Below are 23,616 nucleotides of genomic sequence, written 5' to 3' on the forward strand. Positions count from 1 at the left end.
CTGCCATGTGAGATTATAAATTGTTATTGCAATAGTTACTATTACTAAATAGGGATTTTATTCAATAGTAAAAAATGAGCCATACTCAATGGCTGCCAAGGCCAATAAATGCAACTATAAGGCAAGCATTACAAGTAGTGCCCTGTAGCAAAGGACAGTCACTCAGAACACGACAGCTTAAACCCTCTGAGGTGCATAGTCCTGAAAAAAAATCACTACAAATGATGTTCTATTAATGTTTATTCTCATTCCAAATTCACTAATGCAAAAAAGTCAGATCAGAATAGGCAACACATGCCAGCACAGTGTTCTGTGCTACTGCATGTCCTTCATGTTTGCAATGGTTTGAGAAAAAACAATGACACCCAGTGTCTATTTTCAGCAACATTATTTGAAAGTGATTTAGTTTATCCACATTTGCCTTTGATGACCCTTAAATGAGAAGCATCTTTGGTCAACCCTGCGGTTCTTACTCGTACAGCAAGTGCAATGCGTATTCAGAAAACTCCTCTAGTGTAAGAAAAAAAGAACAAATGCAAGCAGCAAAAAACCCAACTCTGTACAGCACACTGTAATAAAGCCTTCTGCTGTTGACCAGGTGACATTGGCCTTGGGCTGTGACTTTAAGACAGTGCCTCCACGATTCAGAGAAGTCCCAAACCCGATCTCAAACTCTAAGTGAGTATGTGCATTCACTGGTATCATTCCCGTTTGTGTGCGTAATATTTAACTGGCGGCTAATAGTGGCGAAAGTGCCGCTGCGCTGTGCTTTCTAGCTCTGAGAGAAGTACTCAAGAACGAGGCGGAGGTGTCCCAGGCGCTCTCTGAGTGAGGTCAGGGACAGGACAGTGGTCTGATAGGCAGGATCCAGCTGGAGGACAGACAGCAGCCACCAGCACCACGCCGGGCCGTTGGACGAGGCCTGGAGGAAAGGTCAGGACAGGGTGGTCATCGTAAAAATGTGTAATCAATTGCGGTTTTCCCAGCCTCAAACATTCTTATCAACCCTTCAGTTCACCGGCTTTATGATACTCTATCTCTACAAATGCCTGCATTTATTGTTGTCAGGATTAATGTTCTCATTATGCATTAACAGACTCGTCTGACATCAGAAACAGAATGATATGTGAACGGCTTTTTTGGAAATGTGTCCGTATATATATCTAAGCAAAGACAGTAGGAGAGAAGAACACAAATGTGAAGGGCAGGCAAAATGCAAGCACAGCTGATTTGCAGATGGCATGTTCAGGTGAAAGAAAGATATTTTAGTTTAGGTTTTACTGAAGCACAAAGGGTGCATAAAACAGCAACCCACCACGAGTCCTTGTTTTTTGTTTCATATAAGATGTTCTCATGGCTCATTTCTAGATATTTCCATTTCCATTTGTCATATAGTCCATTTCTCTGCAGGTTCCGTATTGTGATATCTTCATAGCACTTATAAAACCTAGACCTGCTTAACAACCAAAAAAAGATGTTTTGTAGTAATGCATTGCATATGGAGGCTTTGGGATGCACGAGCCTTTAAGTTAAGAAACATCTACAAAAGCCTGTATTAAAACAAATACAATTTATCCCAGTCTTTTACATGGCTGTCGCCCATAAGAAAATGACTCGCTGTTTTCTGATTTCTGTACCCAGGAAACATCAGTAAGTGTTTAGAGCTACTGCCACAGTATGTTAAGGCACTAACCTGAATGTCTTCCTCCTTATCTGGCATGGGGCCGTACTGCCGGTTGATCTGCTCGCGGATGCGGCTGCCAAGGCGCTGGTACCAGTCCTGAGCCTGCTGGTACACGCTGTCATGGAGACGCTGCAAGAGCTCCAGCTCACTATCATCAACCTGAGAGAAAGAAAGGGAGGGAGAGAGAATGCACAGTCATGACAAGAAAAGGTGAGAGAGATGTTTGGTGAAGTTTTTAGTCCATTTGTAATATTTTCAGAGTTGGTATAGACCTTGAGGTCCTCCAGGTACTCTATATCAGCGGTGTGGTAGCCGTCCCTCTGGCCTCTCTTCAGCACCCTGAATCTGCTGCCACCCACTGTTTCCACATAAGACCGTCCATCAGGCAGCACCTCCAGACCAAGGATCTCCAACATACAGCCATAGTCTGCAAACCTGAGGCACATGAGACAAAATGTTGAGTCTTAATGTTTAATGCTTAGAATACACATCTTGATATGATATTTGCAATTCCTGGCAACATGAATTAGATTATATTTAGCGTTCCTCTATTCTATTTTTTTTAGTCCTCTTTATTTTATAAAAATTCAAGAAGATACAACTTGTGTTTGTAGCAAAAGTAATAATAAAAATCCTAGAAACATACATTCTTATTATGGTTTATAAAGAGAATTCCAGCCATTAGTCCAGAGCTCCCCCGCACTTTCAAATCCCTGTCTTCCTGTGATTGATCAAAGATGGTGACGGCTCTGCTTTAAAATCTACCTAGCTATGTGCAGCTAATACCTGCATTTCGTTGACATTTAAAAACTAAGCTTCCATGTAATTTTAGATTTGTCAATAATGCTGCTCGCTCGCAGACGTAATACCATGACAACACGGTGGAAAATGCACGGCAGATCTAGTGGCAGACTGGCGGCCATGCTGCCACTCTCCACCCCCACAGGGGTCACATATGACTGGTTTAAACTTTGCCCGCTGTGCTGTCTGTTGGTGCTGCACTGCTGACAATCCCATCAGGCTCCTCCTAGCCTGCTGCGAGCTTCACAGTCAGGGAAATGTCAAACATGGTCTCCCCACACCCAGACAGTCTGGTCAAAATAACTACTAAATACCGATTTGTTAATCAGGATTTGAGAGCTGCACCACAGATAGAAATTCGCCCTGTGTGCTGCGTACCCTTTGCCGTGCTCATAGCTGCACATGCCGAACTTCTTGGTGCCGGTCTCCATGCAGCGACGCATCATCAGCCGGTATCGAGGCTCAAAGATGTGCAGTGGGCAGGGAACTCCGGGGTAGGCCACCGTGCAGACGAATATAGGGATGTCCTTAGTGAGACTAAGAGGAGGCAAAAAAAGAAGACATAAGGGGGAGAATTGCAAGAATAAGGCCCAATTAAAGTTGCGATTGTAAATAAGTCGGGCAGGTGCCTACTTGGACAGTTCAGCCATCTCTGCATCATGGATCTGTTTTCTCTCAGCCAACTGAGATGGAAACAGTAGAGTCATAATGTCCTGAAGCAGAACGGTGGGGTTGTATTTCCTGTTCCTGAAGTACTGGAAGAGAGGGGAAAAACAGAGAGCAATAAGCTAAAGTGCAAACACTGTGGTGTTTTCAGCAACTGTACAATGAAGAAAGCTGATATTCAGAAGATAATATTTACAAAAACGTGTACTTGGGTGCACTAAAGAAATATTACACAATCCCACAATGCTTCTGTGGTTTTGTACGGTAGACAGTACAAAGATGGACATGGAACTGCTTCTCAAAAATGAAGCTAAAGGAAGTAGAGCTCCCCCTGGTGGCTGGCTACGGTATATATCATAAACTCCGCCTCCTCCATGTTAGTGGATGGAACTTGGCCCAAACTAAAACACTATAATACGCGTCAAATTTTTTCAAGGATGGTTTCTGTCATTTTAGGTAGTTAATATAACGTCGATGCATGTTCAGGTGTCAATGGTTAGGATAAGTTTCGTTTTAGTTAGTTATTTGACACTGTAGAAACAGTATGTGACATAATGGCGACTAACAGTTGCCATGCCAAATGCTCCGTAAAGCATCCAGTGGGACCGTGAGAGTTGTAAAAAAAATAAAATAAAAAAATAAGTACACTGCAGAGCGCAGTATTAATTAAATGAAAACGTGAGTTAGTCTGGTGGAAGTGTGGTCGGGTCATTGATAACTCGGACCGTACTGCGCAGACTCTGGCTCCAAACACGCAAGCTGGCGCCGCCCATATCCCCGGGAAAATAGCGTCAGTGCCTTGCCAATGCAAGGCAGTGGCGAGACTTTGTCCATATTTATACAGTCCATGTTATATACGAGCATTTTGTATTTTATGTGAGTGTGATCTATGCTGTGTATGTATACACATGGATAAATCCATCCACACTGCTAATACAGGAGTGGAACTTATCACGGAATTTATTATGAGCAAAAAATAATATAGAAATTAAGAACCAACATTTTTCTTGTCCTGAAAAGTAGTGTAAATCTGCTGTCAGAGGAGAGATGGCTGAGAAATTAGTTTTTGGAAAAAAATCCTTCTTACCACACAGTCACAAAGCTAAAGCAGAGGATTGGTATGTGTGTGTGGATGTAATTCACTCTGCCCGAAGACCACAATCACAAAGCTCTGATAATTAGGCAGCTCTTAAGTTTAAGATGTTTGTGACATAAAAACAAAGTATTTTTTCCCCATTAGGATTAAAATAGATGTATACCTCTTGTAGTGGCTGTTTGCAGAGTGGACAGCGGAGGTTGTGGTCCAGACTCCTCTCTATGCAGTTTTTGCAGAAGGTGTGACCACAGGGTGTTGTGACTGGCTCAAAAAACAACCTTCAGGGGACAGAGACAGACATAAGGATGGACATTTATGCCATTTATAATCTAGCTCTTAAGTATGGTGAGCGTTTGTGTACATACTGCATGTGTGCTGAACATTAACCGGCGGACGAGAACAGAATTAGGCTGATATATGACTCTGCTGCAGACGAATTACACACTGCAAAGCTGCATGGATTACACAGAGCAGTCCAGGACACTGACCTAATGCAGAGAGGACACTCAAAGTCTGACACGCTGAGAACGGCCAGGGTTTTCTCTCTGTGGAGATCTCTTTCACCTAGGATAGAAATAGAAAGAAATGTCACTTTAGGGATTTGTGATGAGTCTGTTGTTCTGCGGAAGAAGAAAAAGTTGCGACTATTATGCAATTTCAAAAAATCTGGTGTATGGTATCGGAAAGCAGTCTGCAGTGACAAAGATGACTCATGATGAGGACGGTCAAATCGGAAAAGAATATGTGTGGCGGAGTATCAGCCTACCTCTGCCATGCCCATCTTCCTTCCTCATCATCATCTCCTCATCCTCTTCAGCAGCAGGGAGGAAGGAAACAGCTTGGCAGAGGCTGAGGCAGCACTCCGTACCTGTGTCGTGTTTCACCTTGGCGCCAAAAAAGATACAGGCTTTTAGCAGTTAGAGCTTACATTCAAACCCCTCCCAATGCACAACCAAGCAATAAAGAGGCAACATCTTAAATTTTAAATAAATGTCTGTGAAGTAAATTTGTTGCCAAATGAAGAAACAACAAAAGGCTGTTTGAGAGGTAGACTGCATTAATACTACAGTGTTCAGAGCTGGGTGTCTGTGGAGATGCTCCCGCACAAAATCACAGGCTGTGCAGAGCCATCCATCATGCAGCTGTCTTTCTGTCGGGAACAGGAAAAATGTCACTGACTTTTACATGGACACTAATTTTCCACTAATAATCAGAATATAAGCCCAAAAAACGTCAGATTGAACAGACTGAATGGAGTCTCTGGGATGGACACAATCATGTTGGTAGCAAAACAACAAGGTTTAAAACTTGTCTGAAATAGTAAACAAAGCCAGAATCGATGTAGGCAGCAGCGTCTGAAACATCTGGATCATCTTTGTCTATTGAATGAATTCAGTGTAGTCAATATAGCTAGAAAGAAAACATTTTCTTCTGTTACACTTCCATGCTCCTCAGTTTTCAACTATGTGTTCTAGTTACTTGTTATAGGCTTTTAGGTCTTATCTTGTTATTTATGTATTAAGTCCGATGCTGGACCTGGGTTACAAATTTCATTCCTTCGTGTTTTTAACATGGTTGAATGACAATAAACAAACCTTGAACATGGCGGGAAGAACCACTTTGCATAAAAAAAAGTTAAATTACGATTGAGGTTTTCTGGCATGTAAATGCATACATATTTTCAGATCATTTTATTTAGAATCTCTGTAAAGTTAAGTTGGAATTTCTAATTAGTACGTTTTCAGTCGCATTGAAGAAATATTATCTATGTAAACTCTTTAGATCTCCCACCCAGTGCACCACTTATGGCTTAAAGAGGATAAAATTGAGATTTGCAAGATTTTCAAACTGACCTGGTGTCCCTCTCTCCTCCCTTTTCCCTCTCCCTTATCTCCATGTGGATGTTGTAGGCCCTCAGAATAATTCGGCCCCTGCGAGCCACTGAGGGTGGTAATGGGACAGGGCTCTTTGACGTACTCGGACACCGCCTGCAAAATGCAGGGCACCTCTTCAGGCACTGCCACTCCCTCTGCCTCCAGGATCTGCCATTTTAACAAAAACAAATTAATCGCAAAAAAAAATGCATCAGTTGCAAAGTTGTTATAGAGAAAAAAAAACATACAGACAAAAACTTAACACATGTACCATATCTAAACATTGTATTCTCTTTACATGTTAAATACAGGTTACCTAATTTTAGTACTACACTTACTACTAATAAAGAAAAAAATCCATTCAAAAATCTAAATCTAAACTGAAAAAACTGTAACTACAGCAATGTATCCACACCGACACATACTGGAAACAATCTTTAATCAGAGCAGGCGATCATGAAAGGCAAGTTTGGCTTCTGAACATATGAAGCAAGATGTGACCTAAAATGACAAAACCACACATTCATGACATAGTTCATAAACTCGTCTTAAAGGTCTAAAAGTGATCTGTGGAATGCTGTAGCGACCTCTTTTGTTAAGGCTGCTTCAACTAAACAAAGACCAATGTATTTCAAACTGCAGCTCTGCACATCTTCGTATAAACATATATATTTTTATCCAAATGCTGCGGCTGCTGTCATAAATAATAAATCCCGCTACGTTAAATCTCCCTCTCGGACGAGCTGTCGGTAAGATAAACAAACCTTCTTGATCTGGCTCTTCGCAGGAACAAAGTCGGCTTGAAGTTTTAGGCAATGGTGGAACTGGACGAGGGCTTCTTTCTGCTGACCCATTTCCAGCAGCACATTCCCTTTACGAAAGAAGCCCTGCACAGAGCAACAGAATAATGCAATCTGCACATCGCTGCCCGGTAAGCAAAGGACTGCACAGCATCTCACAGTAGAGAACACAAAAAAACGTATAACATAACCTAATCAAAAGAAGTTAAGATGAGTCTGTGCTGCCGTATATTATTCTACTTTTTCATGGTTTTGCACTGTGGAGCACTATAAACTGGATTGTTAAATGGTAAAATGTGATGCTAAAAGCAAAATGAAACAATATAGTTGATTACACACAGTATACGGCTCTACATTAGCAGTGAGCCGTCTACTGGCTACGAGTGATTAAATGACATTATGACATAAGTAGCAGTTTGCATAACGCCGTGAATGACATAACGCCAATAAAAGCTGAGAAAATTGCTTCAAATGGGTCAGCCTGGAGCACTAAGGCGAAATATAAAAACAGGTAGCACCTCCCGTGTGTTGTTTCATGTGTGCAATTACGTGCACATTACAAAACCAACCGATGGAGTGCGCGTGGGGTTAAAGTCAGACTTGCACTGACTAGAGCAAAATGCTTTAAAACGTGGCCTTGTATGTGGCCTGTGCACAACAGATCGGTTGCGCGGCTGGTGCGTCTCTCACCTCTGTCCAACTGGGACGAAGGCAGCAGAGGTAGTCAAGGTCCGTGAGGGCATCAGAGAAACGCATCAGGCCCGAGTTGGCATCAGCTCTGTACACCTTCAAACTCTGATCATCTGGGGCTGGAAGTAACCGAGAGAGGAAGAAAAGAGACGAAAGAAAAAAGAGAAGATTCTTAGAGCATTGCACGTCTTATGAAAAAGTTTGTAGTTTCGACTTTATTTACTCACCTCTCTGCGTTAGAAAAAAATGCAACATGTAATAACGTGCATGTAAATGGCCCGCCCGTCTATAATTACTTCTACTGTGTTTGGAACTTCAGGGAAAATCAATGTATGCAAACGAGCAAATCTTGTGAAGCACCGATTAAATATAACCGGTTTCTATTGGCAAATAAACAAATAAACAAAACCAGATCCCCTTGAAATGCTACTTCTACGTTAAATTAAAGCACTGAAACAGTCCTACAAGGTAAACATAAGCGTTGAAGTTTCATGTTTCTGCTCATGTATTTAAACTGGTATTACACAAACACATGTGCACACATGCATTTCAGCCTCAAAGACTCAGTATTAACTAAAGCCGTTACACCAGTTGTCATGTTTATTCAGCCTGATCAATTCTGTGTGACCAGGTCAAACCTGAAAAACGGCAAGTCCACCAGGAGATTGTTACATAAAAACCACGCAAGAGCCTACAGGTAATTTAACCACATGCCGATTCACTGCAGCGCAAAGCTCCTACGACCCAGAGGACACCGACCAACTAGATAAACTCATCCAGGGCAGAAATTGTCCCTTTTTACTTCCTTGTAGCCGCATAAGGGAAATAAGGTCAACTGCACAAACAATGGCAAGTGCAACGGGTAAACAGCGGCAAAGATAGCGTGCAAATGTGTGTCATGGGATGCAAGACATAAACTGTTAAACAACACGCTCTGTAAATTCTCCAATCTTCCACCCAGAAATGTATACAAAGCCTGCTCCAAAACACAGCCAAATATATTTTCCCTATAGCCAACAGCTGTCACAGCACCCTGTACTGTGTGTCATTCTGTGCGTGACTGACTTAGCCAGATGGGAAAATGTTTAACCGGACTGACGCGTCCTGTAGTAAATCTTTCTTTATTTGTTAGGTTGTTGTTTCAACTCGACTCTTCCACTGTTGCCAAAAGATAAGGTATCTTCCTCTGTCAGTGACGCAAGTAAATCTGGAGACTGTTTACTGACACTGTTTTATAATCAGGTCATCAATAGTCTGGGACGTTGGATACAATGCTTCCTGCTGCATCCAGATCTGAGATCCAGACGCCAAGTTTCGTCCCTTTTTTTTTTCCATTGCACCCCCTGCAGCTCACATTCTGACTGTGTCATAGAGGACAGACAGGGATGCGCTTATAGTCACCATCACTGGGCAACAGCCAAGGCTGTGTGCAGTGCGTAAAAGTGGGGCTGCAAAGAAAAAAAGAAGAAGTGTGCCTCTCTGCAGTGCGTTAAGCAGTGTGGTGTGTTTTTCTTTACGACCTAAAACGCATATATCAGACTAAACTCCTGCACAGCGTCCGCAGCTGCACAGGTGTGGTGCACACGCGCAACCTTACCCAAGCGCAGCCCCTCGTTGGCGATGCGTAACGCTTCCGAGAATTCGTTAGCTTTGAGCTTCTCCTGAATATGGCACTTCATCCTCGTCTCGTCGGGGTGGCACTTTTCCACGACGCCGATGAGCAGGACGTTGTTCTTCATGCTTTTCACCTCCTTTTGTTTCAACCTCTCTTTGCACGAGGGGCATTTGGACGGGAGGCAGCCTGCCACGCACCTCCGGCAGAACGTGTGGCCGCACGACATGGTCACCGGCTCGCACATCAGGAAGAGGCAGAGCGGACACTCCAGCAGATCCATTGTGGAGTGGTTATGTCACCAGAACAATGTCCCGCTGGAAGAACGGTCGCTTTGTACGTCAAAGCAAAGCGGAGAGGCTCTTCTGCGCGTCGTCCTTCTTCTTCTTCTTATTATTATTTTTGTTGTCGCAGGTACCATTTAAATAACATGCTGACGGCCGGTGCTACAGTAAACGTGTCCCACATCTGCTCGAACCGGACCGCTTTCTGTCCAGCTAAGCTACTGTCGTCCCGAGTCCTCATATGCACACCTCACGAATTTCCTTTTCTTATGAAACGCACTCACGGACATTATGCGTTACCAGCCCTAACTTAGTCTGTGGTATGAGGCGAATAACATCTTCCCTTTAAGAAAAAAACTGGACAAATACTCAGCTTCTGGTCCCGCACGCCGCTTTTCTCGACGCCCCGACCTCGGCGAACGCCACACGAACCCGACCGGTACCGCCGCACATTAATATTTCTTTCTTTTCCAGTAGTCCGTGTCCGCTTTTAACCCCTGTACGGACGTATCCCCAGCCAGCGAAGCTAGGTTACTGTGTAACACCATTACGTTACATAAATAAAGATCACGTGACGCCGAAGCGCGCCCCCTGATTGGACGGTGGAATGGTTTTACGCCCTGTTGTGAAACCAAAAGATGCCGGGTTTCATAACATAATTCCTGCGACTAAAGTTCTTGTTTTTCTTTTCGGCTTTATTAAAACACACGGAGATTAAGATGTAGAGTTCCGTGTAGTGAAATTATAGTGGTGGTAGTTCAGGGGGTGCAGCATGTGGAAGTTACCATGTCACAGTGTAGGGAATCCCTACAGACGGTAATAACAGCCAGGGGGCGGGGTAGGGGGGATTACAGCATAACCCTACTTATGTATATCCTCGGTTTTGATTAACATACATATCCTGTAAAAAGTATTAACACTTTCGTGTAAAAACCAAATTATGTAATGTCTTTTTTGGAGGTGCAGACTGCACTTAAGATTGCATTGCTTTATTAGGTCATTACAAAAACTTGAGAGTGTTTCTGCATATATGGGTCTAAAAAAAAGGCAGTAGGTGCAAGCGCTTGTTTGGTTGACTACAGTGCAGCCAGCTGCCTCAGAGGGCCACATTGATGCCTCAAAGATCTCTCCGTGACAAAGAACACGCTTTAAATACAGTCACTGGCGCATCTCCACATATCGTGGAACAAATTGTGAATATTCACAAAAACTTGTCATATTCTTGCATGAAAAACCTAGAAATCTCTGCAATACAACATCTAGACTTGGCTGTCACACTGCCAAATATTTACTGGATTAATGTACACGCACCTAAGTGAAAGTGACAGTAATGTACCTAGTGTTTTTCGCTTCTCAGACTCTCCCTCTAATGATTTACCACTGTCTGAGATGAATGCATTTACGTCTTCCTAATTAAACATGTGCATTCGCAGAAGCTAAACACACAGCCTGAGCTAATGTGCATCCGGGAAACCCTGAAGTAAAAAAGGTCTGCGGGCAATAGAAGTGGTTATACAACTACATTGTGTTCCATTTGTGCAGACCTTTTCATAACCGCTGCGCTGTCACTCGATTGTACAAACTGAAAGTCGCAGTGAAGATATTTTAATGCTTTTCAAACATAAAAGAACGACACTGTGTACACGGATTTCTATTCGAACATCGATGCCGATGGTTTTAAATGAATACATCAGTGTTGTGACAGCATTGCACTCCTGCTGTACATGACACTTTTTTTTTTTTATTGGTTTCATTACAAAAACTGAAAGCTGACACCCCCATAGACCTGTATAATATTTCAGCTGTGTGAGTGTCTTTACAGAAACTGATAATGTGATCTATACGATAGCATTTAAATAAACCCCATTCAATGACAGGGGTTTATGCCCAGTGAAAACACAGCAAACATTCATATTTACACTAAGTACAACATACAAAAACAAAGACAAAAAAAAAACAAAAAGCAATCTACATAAAACCTACGCTATTTCATCAATAATACTGCACATGGCAGCATCTTTGTCCCAAACTTTGTCTCTCTTTGAAGTAGGGATGCTCTTGTCCTGGTGACCCGTTGCCATGCAGCTGGTACCTGCTTCCTCTACATCCATTGGTTCAGTTTTCAGTCTGGGGGCCTGCCCAGAGGAACAGCTGACACTAGCTGCTGCAGATGCACTCTTTGTCACTTCACAAGCACCATCTGGACCTTCCATCTGTGGCAAGTCATCAGGCAGGGAGGCAAGGCACCCGTGGATCATCTCCACCACCCTCTCTAGATGTTTCTGGAACCTCTCTGCCGTCTCCAGCCGTTGCCTCTTCTGCACCTCCATCATCACCCTCAGTGTCTCCCTTGCTTGGTGTGGCCTGTACTCATTTATCAGATGGTGCATGTGAACAAACAGAAGCTTTATATCCTCCAGCTTCTCTTCACGCTTGATACTGCCAGGGCTCTTGATGAGGATGTCCAGCAGGTCCAGGAAGTTGACGAGAATGGACATGTTGAGTTTCTTGAGCTCCTGTTTGTGGTCAAACTGCATAGGATGGAGCCTCTCGATGCCTTGGCTCTCCAGAGGCCGGATGATAAGGTCATCGCACTGGAACTGGTTGCCAAACATCATATAGTTGTCCCTGATGGGTGGCGGCGGCTTAGGGGCCAGACCCTTGCGGATATTTTCATCTGTGTACTCTTTGATGTACTGCATAGGTGGAGGAGGCAGGGCACTGACCTGCTGTGGTTCACCCATGATGCAGACCTGAAAGACACAAGTACACAACATTATATAAATCACAGACTGCCACTCATAATAACATCGAAAAATGAACACCATCAAAATGAAATAAAAATGCAAACTAAAATTATATCTGTTGTACTAATAGTGCGGATAAATAAAATATATAAGCGTACATAAAGTTACACTGCCACTAGTACGTACGGTTTAAGTCGAACATAACAAGCAAGTCTTACTACTTATGCTAACGATTTCCTGTAAATGAATACTTCTGAGCAAACATTATTTGTTGTGTAAAACAATTATTTGCGTTACCGATTGTCTTCGATTCACTCTATAAACAAAAGTAGACACAAGCGGAACCGCGGCGTTTTAAAACGTAGCTAACGTTGCTAGCCTCCGGTAAATAGTTCCATCAGTAGAACAAAATTGAGGTAAATAATAAAACAGAACGATGAACCTGTAGTAATAGTATTTCCACCCACCTTTCAAATGACCCTTTAGTCGCCGAATGCAGGTTTAAGATGTGAATTGTCACCAAAATATGTATCGGACGGTTAGCTCATGACTAGCTTAGCTCCTTACATTCACACTGACAAGACCGGCCGTTTCAGTCCCAATTCTATTGGCTGAACTGTCCTCGTGACACGCTATGGACGCGCGGATTGGACCGTTACTGACGAATAAACTAAACGCTGATTGGCCGGAATTTTTGGGCAAATGATTATGGTTTGTGGGTTTGTTGAGGAGAAGACTGTTGCGTTAGACGTATTTGATTAAAGACGAGTCGATTAAAACCTTTAGTTTACAGCAAAATGTATAGTTGGAATTTTTTATTTTTTTTCTCACGAAAAGCAAAATGCGTAATTTGATAGGCACGTTATAGTGAATACTAGCGCATGACCTACTTTAAAACGCTAAACATTATCACCATTACTTGCCACAACTAAGAATTCGAATCAGAATCAGCTTAATTTGGCCATGTATGAACACACACAAAAGAGATCTGACTTTGGTTACAAAATGACTTTCTGAGTACTTTGAGTACTGAGATTTTTTTTAAAAAAGAACAACAGTGGAGTATATAGGCTACTGGACAGGATTACTATGTACAAGATAAAGTTTGTGTGTAAAAGACGGAAGGTAAGTAAGTACAGCTGCATTTACACTGAGGAGTAGCCTATATAATGCATTTGCAGGATGTTAAAAAACAGGTGGTCAGTGCAATTAAACTGTATGTCTGTGAAGGTTCTCAGTCATCCAGGTCATGGTATATCCAAAAAAGGTTCAAAAAAGGCAACTGGACTTGTAGAGTTTTTTGAGAAGACGTTTCACCACTCATCCGAGGGGCTTCTTCAGTTCTAGGGGACTGGTGGGAAGGAAATTAGCTGCACCGGTTTCTGGTTGTTAATATAAAAAGCAGGAGGAGTTCCTATTTAAACCTCAAACTTCTCACCAGTCCCCTAGAACTGAAGAAGCCCCTCGGATGAGTGGTGAAACGTCTTCTCAAAAAACTCTACAAGTCCAGTTGCCTTTTTTGAACCTTTTTCTGGACAGTTAAACTGTAATATAAATATGAGTGTAATAGTCTGTTATAAAGTGGATTTTGTGTTAGAGGGGGATTGTCTCTGTCTGACTGTTAACTGTTCTTCAGAGTGATGGGAAGACGCTGTCCTTGTGTCCTAGAGAGCGCAGTATATTGAAACAGCCATCTTGATAGTTTTCTAGCTTTAGCTGGCTTCTTGCTAATACAATCTTTAAAGGCAAAGTGATCCAGAGTAAGTTAAAAAGCAACACATAAACTACAGAGGGAGTTGTTAAGCAAGGCAAATTGACCATTTCTTGGTTTCACATGTGATGGAGCCTTAAAATATTATCCAGATGCTATAATTTAGTGGACATCACTGTGTAAGAAAAATAAAATAAAAAAAAAGACAACAATTTTCTGCTTCAGTCTTTTTTTTACTTCTTCTTGTGAAATGATTGTAACAGTGTGATTTAAAAAATACGAATAATTAAGAGGAACGCGTCTGAAAACAAAATTATTCCAGCTTTATGGGCAACACCACGTGTCCACCTTACATTTATTTCCCTGACAATATTCACATCAGACCACAGTCTCTTCTCTTCATTATGTGTTCATATTCTTTTATAATACGCTTGGGAGTATATTTTAAAAATTTGTCAAAGAAAAAAAAATTAATTTAACAAAAAAACAACAAGCAATGGATTTTGAACCTTTGCACGGTTTAAAAATTGCATAACAAATAAGAGGGAGAAATATTAAAGAAATATTTTTTAACAACACCGAGCAGTTTTTCTTCTTTAACTCCTTTCTTTCTGATTTTAGCATTATCTTTGTTTTCTGTTGGCCAACAGCACTTTAAAATGATTATTCAGATTAAACTCTTTTCCTGATGGTGGTGCTAGAGCCTCTATTTATTCTTTCAACTAATCTGAGTGTGGATTGTTTCAGATTTCAACTAGAGTTCAATACCGTCATCCTAACCACTATTTATGGAGAAGTCATAGAAGTTTCTGTTACTGAAACACAGTTTTATTGTTACTACATAGAAACTAGACACTTTAGCTGACATTGTTTTTCTCCACCAAAGACCAAAACAAAAAAAAAAAAAAACACTTTTCCAAAAATAACATTTCTCTGTACTTGTATGGGATTAATGTATGGGAGACAGAAAGAGACTGTAAGATATAGAAGCTGAGAGGGAAAAAAAAAACTGACCAATTGCCGAATTGACATTGATTGTGGAATAAACTGTAAAACTGTAACATCATAAAAGTCTAACAGCCAAATCTTCATCACACCAGCAAAAGGGCAGACATTTCCTGAAACCTTAGTTTCGGCATAGATGTCATTTTGTTTTTAAGTAAGTTTAAAGAGTTTAATCTTGTTTCAAGATCTTGTTTTGATGGTAAAATGCTCATAGTTTTTCTGTTTTTGTGAGATTTTGGAACATTAGCACCGGTTTCACATTCTACACTGCTACCAAAACTTTGTGTCATTACCAAGACACAGCTGTTACCTTTGCTGTGCCCATTTTGGTGTAAAACATTCAGAATTGCAAAGATTTAAAAAATCCTCCCCCTACTTCTACACACTCCACATACTGGCTTATTGCAACACACCAAGTGAAAGTATGTGAGCGCATGTGCAGTGTGTGTGTGCATGTGTGTGTGTGTTTAGAGCGGTGTGTGTTTGCTTGCTTAACCCGCGTCGCCGTAAGGATGTGGTTTACTGTGTGCAACAACTTCATGCCGGAAGCAACTATCAAATAATCATCCACGATTTTTTCTTTTTTTTTTTTTTTTTTTCTTTCACCGTCACTGAGGTGCACTCTCCGTACGCATGACAAACTCAGCCAGTGTTTGTCACTAGTGGCGTTCTTCGTAGCTCTTACCATGTTCCCCAGGGTGATTATGAAGGGAACTCTGATCAAAAAATCTCAACAAAAGAAAAGAACATCGCCATGTAATTACAAGGAGAGAATGTTTATATTGGACACACAAGACCTCAAGTATTCTGAACGCCGCCCCGGGGTGAGTAGCTTCATGCTTGCTTTATTTCAAATTATACAGTGGGCTTGGTCTGGAAATGTTTCTTGCTATGATTTAAATCACAAAAACATAAAGCTAATATGCTGTTCTTTCAGAAAAAGCCGCTGGAGAAAGGCTGCATACAACTGTCCAGAATTAAGTGTGTGGAGATTGTGTGTACTGATGTTCCCATCCCATGCACGTATAAATACCCTTTTCAGGCATGGCTCACAATTCAAATTAATACGTATTTTCGTACTGTAGAAACAAAATAAATTGAAGTATCATGTCATTTACTGCAAAAGTAACGTATTTCAAATACAAATGTCTCTGCAGGTTTTTCATGACAGCCATTACTTGTACATATTTGCCCCTGACAACGATTGCCGTCAAAGATGGGTCAGAGCTCTCAAAGAGGGTAAGCGGTCTGCGAACACTGCAGCAACAAGAGAAATAATGACTCGCCTGCATATTCCCCGTGTCTGACTTCTTTTGCTTTGCCTGACGCAGAGACGAAGGGCAACAATTTGGTTGCAAAGTACCACCCCAACTTTTGGATGGATGGAAAGTGGAGATGCTGCCAACAAGCAGAGAAACTGGCAGCAGGTTGTCAAGTGTATGACCCAGTGGGCTGTGGTTGGTATTATTTATTTAACTCCTCTCCTAATATATACAGTTTCACCAAAGCTTTGCCTTAATTTGCGATTCAGTCGAAGTGTGAGGTGATTTTTCTAAACCTTATGAATATGTGATTATAGTGTGTCTTGTTTGAAATCTTCAGTTCAGTGTCAGTTTGTATGCGCTGGAAACAAATTGACATTTCGGATTTTCCCACAGGTTCTAAGAAGCCTCTTCCCCAACTTCCGGATCCAAAGGTATCAAATTATACGGCACACACTAAAACAGCATGGGGAATATAATCTGTCAGGTTAACAAGAACTGTTCAAATTACAGGGTGCGGACAAAATGGCTTTTTGGATTTTTAGCGTCTTTAAAACCGGTTTGGCTGCTCTATTTATGGCTGCCTTGCATTTGAAAAGTCACTTTCAAGAAAGCTTCTCTTGATATCTTAATATATCTCTAATATTTACACTGTGCGTTGGCTTTTAACCGTCATGCCTGTGGTTTGTCACAGGCGAATTTGTGTGTTTGCTGCTTGGTTAGTTATCTTGTAGTTTTCACATCATGTGACTGCAAGGCCTCCACTGCAGCCGAGTTCATACTTATGGAAAATCATAATGATTTCATCTTATGTAATCCAAGCAGTGCTCTGATAAAGAAATGGAAAAAGAAAATGCTCAGTTATCACATATTTCGTCAGCCAGCTGAATCAGTTCTGTTTGTCTACAAAGTGTTCCACATACTTTGCTCTTTTTACATACAGTATGTTCCTAATATGTAAAATAGAAAATAAACTGATATGGAAATGTCTCAAAAATACCACTATGTGTGCTTTCTTTCTGTAAAATTTTGTTTTGATCTGTGGCAGATGGAAATGCAAGACCCAGATCAGCAGATGGTCGTCGCCCTGCAAGACTACGCACCTCTTGGAGACAACGACTTGCCTCTCCAGAAAGATCAAGAGTATATCCTGATCAACAACTGCAACTCCGACTGGTGGGCCGTGAAGGATGACAGAGGGTAAGATGGCTGGCGAACGTCTAAAATGAAAAGGCAGCTTCTTTCGCAATAAAAGTGATCCGTTTGTGATGTGTTTCTTCTGGCCGCTGATCAGGAACACGGGTTTTGTGCCCAGCACGTACGTAGCAGAAAAATACGGCAGCAACTTTGAGAGATTCGAGTGAGTTCATTTCTCTTTTTAAAGCTTCTACCTGTTAACACATGTATTTCTCTTAATTTGTTCATTTGTTCTCTATGGAATTTAATCAGCTGTTAAATTGTCTTCCCACAGATGGTACAACAAAAACATCAACAGACAAGATGCAGAAAATCTGCTCATGAAAGAGGTAAAACAAAACACAAATTACGTTATCTTCTGATAAAACTGTTCCAGTCAATAATACTGATAAGAAATAAGAAGGCTGTAGCCCCTGCATAATACAGCACACTTTTGCTGTGACTGTACCACCTACTGCGTGCACTTGCAACATCAGTGCACCTGCACCACGAGAATCTGACGTGACATGGGACGCAAAAAATTTTTCACGACCACAGTGTTTCCTCCAATGCTGAATTTCCTGCTGCAAAGTGCTCTGCTAACTTTTGCAAGCAGGAGGGAGAGCAGCTATCCATCGCCACCTGCTTCTCGAAACGTCTGCCGGGTCCGTGCTGATATTAGCTGCAGATTAGAGACACGCCTAACACGAGATGAAATGTGTTTTTATTTTCAAGGCTGGCGATCTTTTATGATTTCAACTCTCTATTTTTAGGGAAAAGAAGGTGCATTCATGGTGCGTGACTCAAGACAGCCAGGAGTCTACACGGTGTCTGTGTTCAGCAAAGCACCAGGGTAATTTTACCCCCTTAGTTCAGATTGTTCTTATGTTTTTAACTACATTAATTAAATAAATCGATAATAATTATATTTCATTAGTGGATAAAAGTGTATCTGATTATCTCATCAGATTCCAATCTTTTTTAAGTTGTCAGATGCATGCTCATGCTGTTTTGTCTAACTGTGCACATTTCACGGCAGGCAGACCTTTACTTCATATGTGATTTGTTGTATGACTACTAATCTTTGTTGTTTTCAGTTCTAATGGGGAGAAGAATCCAAGAGTGAAGCATTACCAAATAAGACAGCCAGAAACAGGTCAGACGGCATTTTACTTGGCAGAGAAGTACCTGTTCAGCACCATTCCCGAGCTCATTCATTACCATCAACACAACGCTGCCGGTAAGCGTCCTTCCGCATGAAACAGAATCAAAGCAGAAACACCAAAGGCTGCATGGAAGTTCATCTGACAGAATAGCTCATGATTCACAAACATGACAAAAAGAATGAAAAAAAAAATCTTCCTCTGCTATGCTTTACATGTGGTCTAATATGTGTAACTCACAGTTTACATTTTTTTTTTTTTTACTTGGCAGGTCTGATAACACGCCTGAGGCACCCTGTCTCTCAAGGCCGAGGAAGTACACAAGAAACTGCCAGTCCCTCGGACGGTGAGAGCATGAACTGGATGAACAGGATCTAATGATGCTGAAAATCTTGTTTTTGCTGACCTCTGCTGGTTTTCACTGGACTCCATGTCCAGCACACTAGTACAGACTCTTATCTGTTTACTGTGTTGCAAAAATAATTTAAGATTTTCCGATATGTCTGGAAAAAAGTCTGTTTTTCACTTTTGCATTTGCCATATTCATTAAGGCAGGGGTGTCAAACATGCAGCCCGCGGACCAAAAGTGGCCTACCTGAGGGTCTTATGTGGCCCGTGGCCAAACGAAAAAGTCAGTCAATAAAAAATGAGACATAGTGGACAGAACACAGCACAGAGACCCAGAACTAGACAGCAGACAGCAATGTGCCGAAATTGCATTATTTTTCTCAGGATATTTCATTAAATTTAAACATTCCCTTATTTTACGCACTTGAACAAAGGGAGAAATCTGGAGTTGTCATAATTTATAATATTATACTATAATGTTATTGGTCCGGCCCGCTTGAGATCAAATTGGGCTGTATTTTTCCCCTGAACTAAAATGAGTTTGACCCCTCTGTGGCTATTTAACTGAAAATTCTAACGAGCTTTGCTGTTTTCCACCTGTTTATTGCTCAATAGATCAGTGGGAAGTGGACCCGCAGGAGCTGATCCTCGGTAAGGAGTTAGGCAGCGGCCAGTTCGGGTTGGTGCTGGAGGGGAAATGGAGGGATAAGAAGGTGGCTGTGAAGATGACAAGAGAAGACAGCATGTCGGAGGAGGAATTTAAAGAAGAGGCAAAGATTATGATGTGAGTACAGCTAGTGGTGACGAGCCGCGCCGTTCGTTGTGAAGTGAAACGCGAAGCGGCTTACCTTGTGTGTGTTTTCACAGGAAACTGTCTCACAGTAAGCTAGTGCAGCTCTACGGTGTGTGCATCAACCGTGCTCCCATGTGTCTGCTGTTTGAGTTCATGGAGAACGGCTGCCTGTCGGACTACCTGCGGGCCAGGAAGGGCCGTTTGTCTCAGGATACTGTGCTGGGGATGTGTCTGGATGTCAGTGAGGGGATGGCGTACCTGGAGAGCTCCAACTTCATCCACAGAGATCTGGTAGACTGGCTGATAGGAAGTTATTGTGATGCAACTTTTGTTCCTCTCTGTCAGAAGAGCTCATCCTTCCTCTGTTCTTGCACAGGCTGCCAGGAACTGCCTTGTCTCAAAGAACAATGAGGTGAAAGTTTCGGATTTTGGCATGACCAGGTATGTCTTTATCAACAGTTCTGAACATCCATTGCCAAATTGTTGTGTGTATTTATTTATGTAATTGTGCGTGGTTTGTTGTATCCACCGTAGACTCGTTCTTGATGATCAGTACACGAGCTCCCACGGCTCCAAGTTCCCTGTCAAGTGGTCGGCCCCAGAGGTCATCAACTACAGCAAGTTCAGCAGCAAGTCCGACGTTTGGTCTTTTGGTACGTTTATCGATGCTTCTGGATATTTCAGTTGATTTCTATGTGTGTCTCATTCGCTGCCTTTCAAAGCTGTGTCTGCATCTGTCATTTGTGAATCATCTCATTAAGTTTGTAGTTTGATAGCACACCGCGTTCTCTTCTATGGAAGACCTTAAGCTGCAACGCTGCAATGGTTTCAATTTCCCTTTTCAGTCACAGGACACATTTTGTGTCAAATTATTCCATTATATGTCACACAGTGTGAACGAGAGAAGCAATTTCTTCCGAAAAAAAGTGATATTGAGCTTTTGGTTTTAATCATTTAATATGCCTTTAATTAAGACTGTAAGTATCAGAAGCTATTTTCATGGTGAGGTGCCAACTAGTGGATTTACAGTAAGCTCAGAGTAGCTAATACTGTTGGGAATGTCTCCAAAATACTAGATTAAACAGGCAGCAAGTTTTTAACTTGACAAATTTCTTCGGACAAGATTGTGAATTCTGATGCGGTGACTCATTTGCCGTCTGTCAAACAGATCCGGAATAGTATCTGTGGGTTTAATTATAGAAGAGACTAAATCGACTGTACACACGGCGAATGCAATCCAAACTAGCAAAATCTGTTATAAGGCAGCTAGAAGGGGGCCCCTGGGGGCAGGTCATCCCTCGTCCAACATGTTAATTAAGAGTGGATGAGAAGAGAACATTGGACCATAATGAAGTGACCTGCTATGAGTCTCAGTCTTAATCCAATTAAACATCAGTGGAATGACCTGCCCACCTAACCTGAGACAAATCTAGTTGTTTGCTCAGGATGAGAACGACCAGCTGTGTAGTGGTCCGTCAAGAGTACACAAAAGTATATGTATATATATATATATATATATATATATATATATATATATATATACTGTATTTTTTTATTATTCTGATTAAGTGCCATTGTCCTGGATCAGTTGGGATTATTTGGGTAAAAGATGGATAAATACATTGCTTATCATAACATTTCACCATAGTGTATGCAAAACAGCTAACCTGGAACAACCTCAGACATGCAAACTATTAACCAGAGCCACGGGAACCGAAGAACTGCGGTTTCTCCTCATCACAGCTGACCGCAGGTTTGTATATTCTGTAAGAATCGTCTCCTCTCTCCGTCCAGGTGTGCTCATGTGGGAGGTGTATTCCGAGGGCCGCCTACCCTACGAGAACCGCTCTAATGCAGAGGTGGTGGAGTCCCTGAAGGCAGGCCTGAGGCTCCTGAAGCCACGGCTAGCCCCGGACTCCGTCCACCTGCTCATGGACTGGTGCTGGAAGGAGGTGAGGACGGGAATTAAACACATTTTAAGTAGGAGGACCGCTAAAACGCAAAGCCAGCACTGAAACGGCGCATTTCTCCTGTTCTCTTTTCCAGAAACCGGATGATCGCCCGTCGTTTGCTCTACTTCTGCATGAGCTGGCATCCCTCGCAGATCTGTGAACAGATTTAGAGAGGATCATTTAAAACAGAGCTTAATTTATTTTATTTATTGACTCAATGCACTGCTGCAAGTCAGATTTTGTTTGTAATATGTATTGTGTGTAAAAATGTGTTAATTTTTTTTTAAAACTGAAGACAGTTCCCTGGATTTTGCACTAAATCTGTTTCATATCTGTGTAAATAAGACTTTATGAGAAATGAAAAAGGTTCAGAAATGTTACCGGAAATGGGAAGATTTTCATTTGACTACATTCTGACAAATTCTGGTCAAAGCTTATTTGTTGAGAACAGCTACAACAGTGACAGTTTACACAGGTGAATAATAATGATTCTCCTCTATCAGGGCAGTCAGGATATTTGGCAGACTTAGTGGCCAAGGTTGGAACTGCAAGCCCGGTTGGGGCCTAGAAAGATGTTTTGCCAAACTTACTCTCACAAACTACTAATGAGGTCGCTTTCACAAGAAGAGCCCATGTGAACGCCCCTTTGTTATATTCACACTCTTAATATTATTCTGTTAAGCGCTGAGTTGGCAAGTTTTGTTATGTACATATTTTGTAATATGCCTGAGGAAAGTGTTGATATTCTAAATCTCTTCATCTTGATATGCACCGATCAAGCATGACATTATGATCACCTTCCTAATATTGTGTAGGTCTCTCTTGTGCCTCCAAAACAGTTGTCACTCATCAGAGAATGGACATGGACCTTCTGAAGGTGTCCTGTGGTGTCTGGCAACAGAATGTTGTTAGTGGAGGCCTTTGGGTCCTATGGGTTGAGGGGAGGGGGCTCCGTGGATCATCCCACAGATACTTGCTCAGTTTGGGATCTAGTTAATTTGGAGGTCAGGTCAACACCTTGTGCTGTTCTTTATGTTTTTTGAGTTGTTCTTAAACCGTTTTTGTGTGTGTGCCTGTGTCAGGCCGCATCCTGCTGGGGGTGGCTGCATAATGTTGTGGCTGATCGGTGTACATGTATTTCTACAATACACTGCTTGCTCATTAGCTGGCTCAATCACTGGCTTATGTGGCTTCTAGACAGGGAAGGTTGCGCAGCAGCTGCCACAGCTGTGCTTTTGTATCTTACAGCTTTCCATTTCAAACCTGAGAATTTCAGTGTCATCATAAGCTTATGAGTTCCGTCTCAATGCAGAATAATGCAATGTTCAGATTATGAGCGACAGTATTGCAAAACGCCCAGTCATGTCCACGACAGTACATTGTCACCGGGTCACTGTGAAGTGTTGCTCAAGCGTTTGTTGACATTGTTTTGCTGTCAACTGATGAAATATTAAAATGAATTCCTTGTAATCCTTGTAGCTGTCAATTCCTGCCATGCTCCATCAATTTTCTTTATGTTGTGGTTAAAGAAAATCAAACGGTTTAATAGTTTAATAGTGCTGGGAACTAGCTAATGGCAAAAGTATGTTTTTCTTCTGGACAAATTGGATTCAACACTAAACTTTTGGAAAGAGAAAAGGGAACTTGTGAACTTGCGCTGCTCGGTGGCTGCTAGGCAACTGTTGGCGCCTAGCAGCCACTGAGGTTAACAGTTAGCAAGCGAATGACCAAGTAACTCAATGTAGGAAAGGCGTAACAAAAAGATGACGTCTTTGGAATATCAGGATTTATAAAAAATATTATAAAATTACTCAGTGATTTCTGAAAACGCCAGCAAGCCCGTCACAACTCATGAACGCTGACCTAACTGAAGATTGGGGTCACTGAGGTTATGAATACCGCAGGAGAGTCATGTGGACACTTCCCTTGAACATCGTAACCACGACCCCATT

The 23,616-nt window shown here is 41.8% G+C and overlaps 3 protein-coding genes across 3 annotated transcripts; 1 reads left to right on the forward strand and 2 right to left on the reverse strand.

The window, feature by feature from the left end:
- Nucleotides 1–222: 222 nt before the first annotated feature.
- lonrf4 (LON peptidase N-terminal domain and ring finger 4) lies at nucleotides 223–10,454 on the reverse strand. The gene is made up of 12 exons (XM_084550251.1): nucleotides 9,209–10,454; nucleotides 7,612–7,730; nucleotides 6,886–7,008; nucleotides 6,101–6,289; nucleotides 5,014–5,131; nucleotides 4,736–4,811; nucleotides 4,411–4,525; nucleotides 3,119–3,240; nucleotides 2,864–3,022; nucleotides 1,957–2,119; nucleotides 1,694–1,843; nucleotides 223–922 (listed from the first exon to the last, which is right to left on the reverse strand). Exons 1-12 carry the CDS (start codon nucleotides 9,504–9,506, stop codon nucleotides 773–775), a joined length of 1,782 nt encoding a protein of 593 aa, XP_084406377.1. The 5' UTR covers nucleotides 9,507–10,454; the 3' UTR covers nucleotides 223–772.
- A 642-nt stretch (nucleotides 10,455–11,096) lies between these two features.
- med7 (mediator complex subunit 7) lies at nucleotides 11,097–12,866 on the reverse strand. The gene is made up of 2 exons (XM_084549662.1): nucleotides 12,722–12,866; nucleotides 11,097–12,260 (listed from the first exon to the last, which is right to left on the reverse strand). Exon 2 carries the CDS (start codon nucleotides 12,249–12,251, stop codon nucleotides 11,487–11,489), a length of 765 nt encoding a protein of 254 aa, XP_084405788.1. The 5' UTR covers nucleotides 12,252–12,260; nucleotides 12,722–12,866; the 3' UTR covers nucleotides 11,097–11,486.
- A 2,733-nt stretch (nucleotides 12,867–15,599) lies between these two features.
- Nucleotides 15,600–23,125, forward strand: itk (IL2 inducible T cell kinase). Its single transcript, XM_084549420.1, has 17 exons — nucleotides 15,600–15,794; nucleotides 15,908–16,012; nucleotides 16,128–16,209; nucleotides 16,302–16,427; nucleotides 16,629–16,666; nucleotides 17,281–17,432; nucleotides 17,527–17,592; nucleotides 17,704–17,758; nucleotides 18,182–18,261; nucleotides 18,506–18,648; nucleotides 18,843–18,917; nucleotides 19,535–19,703; nucleotides 19,787–20,003; nucleotides 20,089–20,153; nucleotides 20,247–20,365; nucleotides 21,507–21,664; nucleotides 21,759–23,125. The coding sequence occupies exons 1-17, from the start codon at nucleotides 15,657–15,659 to the stop codon at nucleotides 21,822–21,824; spliced, it is 1,854 nt and encodes a 617-aa protein (XP_084405546.1). The 5' UTR covers nucleotides 15,600–15,656; the 3' UTR covers nucleotides 21,825–23,125.
- The last annotated feature ends 491 nt before the right edge of the window (nucleotides 23,126–23,616 follow it).

This window comes from Chelon labrosus (assembly GCF_963514085.1).
Source record: "Chelon labrosus genome assembly, chromosome: 8".
Taxonomy (NCBI): Eukaryota; Metazoa; Chordata; class Actinopteri; order Mugiliformes; family Mugilidae; genus Chelon; species Chelon labrosus.